Consider the following 11,930-nt stretch of genomic DNA (forward strand, 5'->3'; position numbering starts at 1 on the left):
CGAGGGCATGATATGAGAGAATAGACTCATATCTTCAGCATCATTCGTATATTCGAGTCAAATGTGAGCAAACGGTCTATGTTAAAGGGTTAGTGTAACTGACTTAATCATAATATGCCTATATGTTGATGATATTATTTACACTAGTTCTTCAAGTGATTTATTACAAGAGTTCAAAAACAAGATGGTTAGGGAATTCGAGATGTCTGATCTCGGTAAATTGGCCTACATTCTTGGTCTGGAAGTAACACAAAGACATGATGGCATATTTGTGTCTCAAAAGAAATATGAAAGAGATATGTTAAAAAAATTTGGTATGAGAAAATGTACATCAGCTGCAGCACCTATGAACACAGGTGAAAAATTGCAAGTTGATGCAAAGGGATAGGTTTATGAAAGGTTGTTTAGAAGTTTGGTGGGTGATCTGTTATATCTAACTCATACGCGGCCCGAGTTGGCTTATTCAGTTGGTCTTATTTCAAGGTTTGTGCAGAAACCGACTGCATGTCATTATGGTGCTGCTAAGAGAGTCTTGAGATATTTTGCAGGGACGGTTGATTTTGAAATTTGGTATGAACGAGGAAAAGATGTTTGCTTGGAAGGTTACACTGACAGTGATTGGGCAAGTGATATTGATGACTGAAAGAGAATTTTAGCAAATGTATTTTCTATCGAGTCGGGTGTAGTTACATGGAGCTCGAATAAGCAGCCTATTGTGGCACTTTCCTCAACTGAAGCTGAGTATGTTGCAGCTACAAGTGCTGCTTGTCAAGGGATGTTGTTAAGGCAATTAATGAGTGAAGTGGGATATGAGCAAGAAGGTGCAACCAACATTTACTATGATAGTGTATCTGCAATATTTTTATCAAAGAATGCGGCCTTGCATAGTAGGAGCAAACACATTGATATAGAGTACCATTATATCAATGATCTGATGGAAGCTACTCGTGTTAGTCTGAAGCCATGTCCACTCAGGAACAAATTGCAGATTTGTTAGCAAAAGCTTTGGGAGCTGATCAGTTTTGTTACTTACGCGAGAGATTGGGAGTAAGAAGGTTTGAATCAAGGAAAGGTGTTGAAAGTGATCCAAATATAGCAAGCTGTTAAAGTTCATGACTGTTGAGGTTGTTGAGATCATGTGTTGGGCCTCGTTTTGTATTTTGATTAGTCTTTTGTATTGTAAGTGGACTTGTCTTTTTGTATCATGATGTATTGGGCCCAAGGCCACTTGTACATAAAGCCCATTGGGCTATATTAATTAAGATGTCTCATGTCATGCTTCTCTATATATAGGAAGCATGTGCATGAGAGAACATGCTTAAGCTTTTGAAAAAAACAACTCTCATCTAATCTAACTTATCCTCTCAAGCAAAAGCCGATAATAAACCGACACACAAACAAGATCCGAGATCTAGGTGGCTTGGTGTGATTTCGGCTAAACACCAAGTAGATTGATATGAGAATCATTGTTAGATCCACCCTATCGGGACCTACAATTGGTATCAGAGCTTTGGGCTCTACCAGTTGAGGTGCTTGGATCACAACCTTGGGTTTTGATCTTGTTTTGTGTGTGTTCAAGAAGTGTGTAAAAATTTGTGTATCCACGGGTTCTTCAAAGGTCTTCAAAGTTTACAAGTTTAAAGAAAACAAAAGTGTTTATGGGTGTTCTTGGTGATAACTCAAAGATTCAAAAGTGTTTGTGTTGTGATGTGTATGTTTACGGGTTGAAAATTCTAAGTTGAAAAACTCTCACCGCATAAACAAAGGTGGTAGTGGTTGTACTTGCTACTGAAAACTGACAAAAGTTGTTGAAAGTACAAACAGTTTCCAAGAAAGATAATCTTTCTAGAAGTGTAAACAAATCGCCAAAAAACAAATTGCATCGCATCACCAAGTAATCGCATCGCATAGCTTTTAGAATCGCATCGCACCAGACCATTTGATTCGCATCGCAACAGAAATTGTAATCGCATCGCATAGAAAATCAATTCGCATCGCTTGAAATTCAAATCGCATCGCATTCAAAATCCAATCGTATCGCATTTTGAATTTCAATCGCATCGCATTTCATTCTAATCACATCGCATCTCATGCAATCAGTTTCATTCTGAAACCAATCGCATCGCATGCCCATATATGTAATTGTTGTTTTAAATCACAAGTTTTATTAAAAGGGTGGCTTACTTTGTTAGAAGTTACAAGAAAACTCCATTGTACTAAGATGTTATTTCAATGAAAAATTTATTATGTTGATTGAGAAAGGTAATTTTTCAGTTCGTCTTGCACGCTCAATCACCTATAGCAACGTCTCACAGATTCTATTGCCATTGTAGGTTGACCTAGAGTTTATTATGTTGTCAGGTTCCAAAAAGATGTAGGAACACTGATTAGGGGACTTCCAAGGATCCCTTGATAACTCCATGTTGTTCAAGAACTTGAGAATTTTTTTTATTTAGGCGTGACGTGGCATTCTCCCCGCCTAAAGTCATGGCATCCTCAACGTGATACTTGAGGGACCCAAACTTTGTCCTCATGAGTTACATAGCGTATAAGGTCTTGCCTGGATACCTGAAATCTTTGTCTATTGCATGGCCATGATCTTCCTTGATAATGTACAAGGTGTTTATAAGAAATGTTGCTGGAACGGCCTTGGCCTTTTGGAAGTATGCTATACTGAGCGTGATCTTGTAGCCATTCAATGGTACGAATGACAAACTTATTTTGCCTTTCCACGTCCTGATCTTAGCCTTGGTGTTATATGATACTCCTTCGATCAATTTGGCATTTCCATCAAAGACCTTCATCATCATTGTCGTCGTCGTCATCGTCATCGTCGTCGTCGTCATCATCATCATCATGTCTTTGGCAAATGGTTATCTATAAACCAAGTCTTTTTGCCTCGTCCATGGCGATGATGTGTGGCTGGCTTCGGATATATCAAGGCTTTGGCAAGCTGTCCATTTATCTCAAGAGTTACGAATTGAAGGCATTTGGATCCCCGTTCGTAAAGTTTCCTTACTTGCTCTAGGAGGGTCTTTTCCATTTTTAAAGCTTTCCTTCACGTGTCGTTATGGCATTGAGAACATAAAGTTGCATTGCCAGCTTCTAAGCTAATCTCTTCATTTTCACATTTACATCTTCAGTTCTTACAACCATCGCTTGTAAACACGCCTTTTTCAGACAGTCGTGAGGTACATGTGGCCCATTTCGTAAGACAAAACCATTGTATTAGGTCCGGTTATATTTGTATATATCCCGATGGTCTTGGTGCTTCGATTAGGTATTATTTTGCTCGGTTCCATCAGCTATATATGTCATTATGATTATCTTCATTGGCAAGCTTGTAGGTTTGATTTTCAACTTTGATACCAGACCCACTTTTTTCAATGTAGAATTATAATAAAACTAACATAAACTCTTTGAAAACGCTTGCGCCCATGTTTTAAAAACGAACAATATAGATCATTGGCATATAACTGGCTGCTGTAAACCAGCACATTGCGTTGGAGACACGGTGAGAATTTGGTTGGCATTGGTTTGGTTCGTTATGATAATATTTATTAAAATTTATTGTTATTGATCTATTTAAAAATGAAAGTTAGTTATTGTTTTTATTAAATACTTAATAATTCATGTTTCTTAAGGATTTAACCAAACTTTTAAACATAAGAGAATAAAGCTACCAATAAGAAGTTGTAAAATTAGGGCCTCTCCAACGGTATTAGGTGGCAAGTGTTTGTATTCAAAACAAAATCCACAAAGTGATCTTCACCATTGGAGGTTGCCAGCTTGGAAGAGACAGACAACAAAAGTGGTTTGTAGGAGTATGACATGGATGGGGAGCTAGTAATTTGAAACAAGCACGGGTAAATTACCACTGGAGGAAACAAGAATTTTATTGGTTGGTTTGAAATATGATGTGGAATGCTGAGTTGACGGTTTGAAACAAAAACATGTATGTTGCATTGGAGATGCTGTTAAAAAAGAGAATCAAACATTATTGGGAGTCCAACCCCGGTCGTACCATACCAGCACTTCAAGCTTTATAAGAGAACCTGTAATATGCATCACATCCCGATTCCCGAACGACAATTTAGAAACTCTAAAGATAGGCACTCAATAATGTTAGAAATAGTAAAAAAAATCATTTCCCAATTTGAGATTGTAACATCAAAAAGAGCCGTCGGAACTAAATCAAAGGGATTCTCCATTCCCTTGTTATTTTCTCTTTCTTTATTTAGAGTCAACTCTTTGTCATCTATTTATTGTAATTTCTTTCTTCATTGTAAAATGACAAGAATACAATCAATAAAATTCTAAGTGGTTCCATTAAAAACATGGTATCAGATCGGTGTATACGATCTTAGGATCAACCGGCTCGAAATACCGACTCATCACTTACCTTGTTCAATCCTCGTTTTGTCCAGCGACTATGGATGATACAACCAATAACAACACAAACCCTCCCAAAACCAGCCTCAATACTCAAAATCAAACTCAAAAACATAATATATCAGATCGTTTGAAAATCAATGTCAAGAAGAGCCTATTTTTTCAGAACCGTGTGGCTGCAGGTCTGAATGCGGGTCTAGGGTTTCAGTCAAGGAAACGCACGGATCAGAAAAGCTTGAATACCGGTTCATCATCCCGAATCCATGAAAGTAAACTAAAATGCGGCCACTGCGGTATGTCAAAGCACAAAAAGGGCAGGTGTTTTAAGCTTGTTGGTTACCCCGAATGGTGGAACTATAATCACGAAACTACAAAGAAAGAATGGGGGAGAACCGGTACTACCGGAAAAGCAGTTTCCGCCCTCGACGGCTCAGAATCCACCGCGAAAGAAAGCAACATAAATGAAATTGGAAATTGGAAGAGGCGGCGGAGGATTTGGAGGTATAGCATCGGCCGGAGATGAAACTGGAGATAAAACTGGTCATCCAAATACTGGCGGCGGAGGTACTAGGGTTGAGAGACTACTCTCAAACCCTTGCATTACGTCTGTTCAAGATGATAAGAATTGCAATATTTGTTTTATTAATCCTAATAATTGCAATATATGTCATGTTGTGCATACTATTTGCAATCCATGCTTTATAGACCCTCTAGTTCAAAGAAGTTTAAATCAACCCCATGAAAAATCTATGTTTTGTAATAGAACTTCAATAGAAACTGTTTTTACAAAAAAAAACCCTTTGAAAAACCTATTTTTTGTAACGAAATCCTTAAAGAATCTGTAAAGGCTGATAATAGCCCTAATGAATCGGTTATTTTTGATACTGGCCAAAATGTTACAAATAAAAGTTTACAAGATACTTTTCTTTACAAAAATAACTCAAATAAAATTAGGGGAGAAGTTAATATGGTCGAGACATATGATTTTTCGAACAAGTCATGGATCTTTGATTGTGGTGCCACCGACACCATGACCTTCGAACAATCCGACATAATTTCAACGGCAATGCCCAAAATTAACCACATAAAAACCGCCAATGGGGGAATAGTTCCTGTTAAGGGAGCGGGAACTATTGAAATATCACCCACTTTAAAACTTTCAAATTGTCTATACGTTCCTTCTCTATCACATAAATTATTATCCATTAGTCATGTGACAAAAGAATTAAATTGTTCGGTATTAATGCACCCAACATTCTGTATCTTACAAGATATTAGAACGGGAATGATCATTGGTCGTAGCACTGAATGCCAAGGGTTGTACTATGTGGATGAAGTGACTCGACATAGGACTGTGATGATGGCTCATGGAACTACAAATAGAGAAGCTTGGTTATGGCATAGGAGATTAGGACACCCATCTATCGGTTATTTAAATCTTTTATTTCCAAAGTTATTTCCTTCCAATTCTACATTAAGTTGTGAAACCTGTGTCATGGCTAAAAGCCATAGACATACTTTCAAACCAAATAACACAAGAGTTAAGTTACCTTTCTCCCTTATCCATTCAGACGTATGGGGCCGGCAAAGGTTGATGGGGGGCAAAACTATCGTTTTTTTTGTGCTTTTTGTTGATGATTGCACTCATATGACATGGATTTACTTTCTAAAACATAAATATGAAGTTTTTGATAAATTGACTATGTTTCATGCCATGATACAAACACAATTTAAAACCAACATCCAAATCCTTCGATCTGATAATGGTGGGGAATTCATAAATGATTCAATGAAACAATTTTGTCAAAAGAAAGGGATAATTCACCAAACATCATGCTCACACACTTCTGAACAAAATGGCACTGTTGAACGAAAAAATCGCATTCTCTTAGAAATAACACATGCCCTGTTAATTGAATCTCAAGTGCCGAATTCCTTCTGGCCTGAAGCTCTTGCTACTGCTGCATATCTTATCAATCGGCTACCAACAAAAGCTCTTGACTTGAAAACCCTCTTCGAGTCCTTTCAGAATTTACCAAGCTGCCACCCACTCTTACATTGCAACCCCGAATATTTGGGTGTTCTGTCTTTGTCCACATACCCAAAGCCAACAGAACCAAACTCGACCCATGTGCTGAAAAATGTGTATTTGTTGGATACAGTGTTAACCAAAAAGGGTATCGCTGCTATAGTCCAAAAAGTCTGACAACCATGAGATAGAAGTAGAACAAACAGTGCAGGTGGAACAAGAAGAACCAATACAAGAAGAAACAAGACTAAAAGAATTGACGGGGAAATATGTTCTTCCACCAAGAATTAATAGAGGAATTCCAGCAAAGCGTTATTCTCCGGATAAACATTCTAAATCTTCTAGGTACCCCATAGCAAACATAGCCATTATGAACTTATCCAAAGAAGCCAAGGCTTTTACCACTTCCCTTTACACCGAAAAAATTCCAACTTCTGTGGAAGAAGCCATGGAGTCAAAGAATTGGAGGGATGCAATGGATACAGAAATGAAGGCATTAATGAAAAACAACACATGGGAAAAATGCAATCTTCCTCAAGAAAAAAAACCAGTGGGATGTCGTTGGGTCTTTACAATCAAACATAAATCTGATGGGACTATTGAAAGATATAAAGCACGGTTAGTTGCTAAAGGATACACCCAGACATACGGGGTTGACTACTCAGAAACGTTCTCTCCGGTAGCCAAAATTAACACAATCAGAGTCCTTTTTTCAGTCGCTGCAAATGAAGATGGCCTCTCCATCAATTTGATGTTAAGAATGCATTTCTTTAACGTGAATTAGGAGAAGAGGTTTATATGGAAGCACCACCTAGGTTCACAAAAGGTTTCAAGTCAAAAGAAGTACTTTGATTGAAAAAATCTCTCTACGGGCTCAAACAATCTCCTCGGGCTTGGTTTGGTAGATTCACTCTAGCAATGAGGAAATATGGATATCAACAAAGCAACTGTGATCATACACTATTTCTTAAACGAAAAGGTAAACTTGTGACTTGTTTAATTATATATGTTGATGACATGATCATTACAGGAAATGACGAAGAAGAAATGAGAAAGTTGAAGGCGAACCTGTTCACAGAATTTGAAATGAAAGACCTGGGAAGACTTAAGTACTTTCTTGGAATTGAGGTACTAAGGTCTAAACATGGGATCTTTATATGCCAGAAGAAATACGTTTTTGACCTTCTTGCCAAGACAGGAATGATTGATTGCAAGCCATTCGACACCCCAATGAGAGTCAATCATAAACTCCATATGGAAAAGGAAGCAGAATTGGCAGACAAAGAAAGATACCAGCACTTGGTAGGTAAACTGATATACCTCGCACAAACTCGTCCAGATATTGCATATGCAGTTGGAGTCGTCAGCAAATTCATGCACCAACCTCAAGCTTCCCACATGAAGGCAGTAATGCGGATTATTAGATATCTCAAAGGAACAGTAGGCCATGGAGTTCTCTTCCGACCAAATAAATACCTAAAGATCCAATTATATACTGATGCAGACTGGGCAGGAGATAAAGATGATGGGAGATCAACATCAGGATATTTCACCCTAGTTGGTGGAAACCTAGTTACATGGAGAAACAAAAAACAAAAAGTAGTAGCACTATCCAGTGCCGAAGCTGAATTCCGAGGAATTGCACGAGGTGTGACAGAGGTTATATGGATAAGAAGACTGTTAACAGAAATCAGGTTTCCTCAAACTGAAGCCAGTAGAATCATGTGTGATAACAAAGCAGCAATACAAATCTCAGAAAACCCAGTACAACACGATCGTACAAAACATGTGGAGGTTGATAGGCACATCATCAAAGAAAAACTTGAATCCAAGATTATAGAACTACCTTTTGTTCTATTTGAACACCAATTAGCAGATATATTAACAAAAGTCGTCAACAGTAGGATATTCAACGAGTGTTTTGACAAGTTGTGCATCGGAAACCCCACTACTCAACTTGAGGGGGAGTGTTAGAAATAGTAAAAAAAAATAATTTCCCAATTTGAGATTGTAACATCAAAAATAGCCGTTGGAACTAAATCAAAGGGATTCTCCATTCCCTTGTTATTTTCTCTTTCTTTATTTAGAGTTAACTCTTTGTCATCTATTTATTGTAATTTCTTTCTTTATTGTAAAATGACAAGAATACAATCAATAAAATTCTAAGCGGTTCCATAGAAAACAAATAACTATGGAGCGGATGAGAATCATAAGTAAACTTACGATACATCTTAAAAACCTAAAGATAGACACTCAATAACTTTATTAAGTGATTATTATTTTCCTTCACAGAATGACAATTTAGAAAGTACAAAGCATACAAGAAGAAAGCAACACAAAAAGAATGAACTTATAAAAGTTTATTTTGGCTATTTAAAAACTACAACAACCGCATACATTTTTATGAAATAAAAAATTACTTGAAAACATAACGTTTAAAATAAAAATTACTTGAAAACAAAATATTGTAAAATATATGTGAAAGTGACATAATCTAATCAGATACACATAGCTAGCAATTGTTGCGACCAAATCTCAAAGCTTACTACTAAAAACCCGAGTATCATTGATGACTCACACTAAAAAAATGCATGCTGGTTACTCTTCGATATTATTGATGGATCAACGACAAATAGCTTAAGCTATGGGACCACAAACACTATCTAGCTAGTTCTTTAAAGATTGCTGTTTAGCCATTGTGACCAATTTTTAACAAAGTAGTTTCAATAATCCTCGACAAAATTTCAAAAGAAACTTGTCGTATAGTCTTTCTAGGAACTTGATTCAAAATTCAAATTTGATTTTCTTAAAACTCTTGCTACATGGCTATGTGTCATCACAGAGGATTCCAGTCCACGTGGAGCAATTCATCATATATCCACAAGAAGAGTGTTGACACCATATAGAGATACTCCCAAAGTCACTCCACTTGCCATATTTTTCATGTGGCAACTCGTATGTGTTACTCAACAATCATCACATAATGCCACCATTACACCCACCTCTCCACGTATATACCTCCATGCAAACCCTAAATCCACTATATATACCCACCACTATCACACTCTAATTCACACACAACAATAACAATAACAATGGCAAAGCTAGCAGTTCTCGCACTCGCCTTCGCCGCCCTTGTAGCCTTCGCTACCGCCCACACCACCATCGTCACCACCACCATCGAAGAGAACCCAGTGTTCCAGAAGGAGAAGCCATGTAGGCAACCCTTACAGGGAAAACAGTTCGACCAGTGTCGTTTGTTCCTCCAGCAACCCCAGTTCTCTTTCCAAGAACAGTTCCCTCAGACGGAACAGCCCCAGGAGTTCTTGGAGGAGTGTTGCCAAGAGATTAAAAGCGTCCAAGAGTCTTGCCAGTGCAAGGCCGTGAAGCAGGTACTTAATTAACTCTTCCAAGGTGTAATTTTACTATCTTTTATTGGTAGTTATATACTCTTTTCATCCCATTAAAAGCGTTATGTTTTGAAAAACATAAAATTCAAGGGAGTCATGTTTTCAAAAACACAAAATTAAAGGGAGATTGAATTATTATCTTTTTATTTACAAAATGACAATAATTTCTTTGAAAATTGGGTCCATTAATATTGTTTAATTATTAATGTTAGTTATGTGTGTTTAAGGATAAATTTGAAAATTGACTAATAAATTTTGAATGTGGACATTTAATAGAATAATTAAAAAAAAGGAGATATAAACAGTTATAATGGGTTTAATTATTAATGCTAGTTATGTGTGTTTTGAAAATTGGGTCCATCAATATTGTGTTTAATTATTAATGTTCCTTAAGTGTGCTTAAGGATAAATTTTTGAAAATTGGATCCATCAATATTGTGTTTAATTATTAATGCATTGTGTTTAATTATTAATGCTACTTAAGTGTGTTTAAGGATAAATTTGAAAATTGACTAATAAATTTTGAAAGTAAACATTTTTAACCAAATAATTAAAAAGAAAAAGAAGAGAGAAACAATTTTAATGGATTTAATTATTAATGTTCCTTATGTGTGTTTTAAGGATAAATTTAGAAATTGACTAATAAATTTAAAATAATTAAAAAAAAAGAAGATATAAACAATTTTAATGGGTTTAATTATGAATGCTAGTTATGTGTGTGTTTAAGGATAAATTTAGAAATTGACTAATAAATTTAGAATAATTAAAAAAAAGAAGATATAAACAATTTTAATGGGTTTAATTATTAATGCTAATTATGTGTGTTTTAAGGATAAATTTAGAAATTGACTAATAAATTTTGAAAATGGACATTTTTAATAGAATAATTGAAAAAAAAAAGAAGATACAAACAATTTTTAATGGCATGAAGAGAGTAATATATTTAACCTATATTTACATAATACTATCTCTTAACATTTGTTTAATTACATTGGGTTTAACACAGGCCTTCCTAGAAGCCCAGAAGGAGATGCAAGAACAGCAAGGGCAGATGTTTGACCCGGTCTTTGGTCATCAGCAGACCCTAAAGTTGAGGCAGAAGGCTCTGGCTCTCCCTAGCCTATGCAACCTGCAATCCAAACAATGCAGCATTGGCAAAATCACCACCTCCGTCACACAAGAAGACAGCCCATTCCGTGTCCCTTTCTTTCCCAAGCCCACGCCCTTTGGCTCCAAACAACAATGCAGCCAAACCGATATCCAACGACCAGTCCAAAAATGCCAAAGGTATACTTTTCATATTCTTGGATATTTCCTAAACTGGGCTCGTGGGCTCGATGCTAAAACCAGAATTAAATACTATATATACCAATATCATCAAGTAACAACATACATATATATTATATTCAGTTTGCTAAATTAAATTAATTTCAATAGGTACGTCTCACAACAGCTCAGCTCCCCAAGAACACTTCGGATGAGCATTAACAGGCCAGACCAGCAGGAAGAACTCCAAGAATGCTGCAACGAGCTCGAGTACCTCAAGAGGGAGTGTCAGTGCCCGGCCATTGTCGAGGTGGCTAAGAGTGTGATCAAGCAGCCGGAGCATCAGCGTGGATTTTCTGGTGAGGAGATGAAGGATATGGTGAGGAAGGTGGTTCAGAGTCTGCCGAATGAGTGCAACTTGGAAGCCAAGCAATGCAGCATCCCCTTCGCATAGACAACTTAAATGTATGGGAAGTAATAAATTAGATCTCTAGCTAGTAAGCCCTTCTAGGTTTAAGGCTTTGAGATCCTAGTGATGAGAATAATAATAAAAGTGAGAACATGTTGTATGTATGTATGTCTCATGTGTAATCGTCGCTTTCATCTTATTATTTTAATATAATGACTTGGAAGTGAAAAGTGACTCAGTGCCATGAAGATCTTAAAATCTGATTTTTGAAGTATTTTGCATCTTGGGTATCAACACAACTACACAAGGCCAATTTAATCAATTATGTAATGTCAAAACTCTAATCCTACCTTGGTTGGGAAAAGGCCAATTTAATCAATTAATTAATGTCAAAACTCTAATCCTATCTTGGTTGGGAAGAGGT

General features: G+C 36.7%; 1 protein-coding gene across 1 annotated transcript; it reads left to right on the forward strand.

Annotated features, from left to right (window-relative positions):
* The first annotated feature begins 9,413 nt into the window (after positions 1–9,413).
* On the forward strand, positions 9,414–11,551 carry LOC143538408 (2S seed storage protein-like). Its single transcript, XM_077031979.1, has 3 exons — positions 9,414–9,813; positions 10,838–11,118; positions 11,269–11,551. The coding sequence occupies exons 1-3, from the start codon at positions 9,517–9,519 to the stop codon at positions 11,549–11,551; spliced, it is 861 nt and encodes a 286-aa protein (XP_076888094.1). The 5' UTR covers positions 9,414–9,516.
* Positions 11,552–11,930: the final 379 nt, after the last annotated feature.

Source organism: Bidens hawaiensis, unplaced genomic scaffold (genome assembly GCF_021521415.1).
Source record: "Bidens hawaiensis isolate Kalapana, Puna unplaced genomic scaffold, B.hawaiensis_p1.1 tig00011619_1, whole genome shotgun sequence".
NCBI classification, from domain to species: Eukaryota; Viridiplantae; Streptophyta; class Magnoliopsida; order Asterales; family Asteraceae; genus Bidens; species Bidens hawaiensis.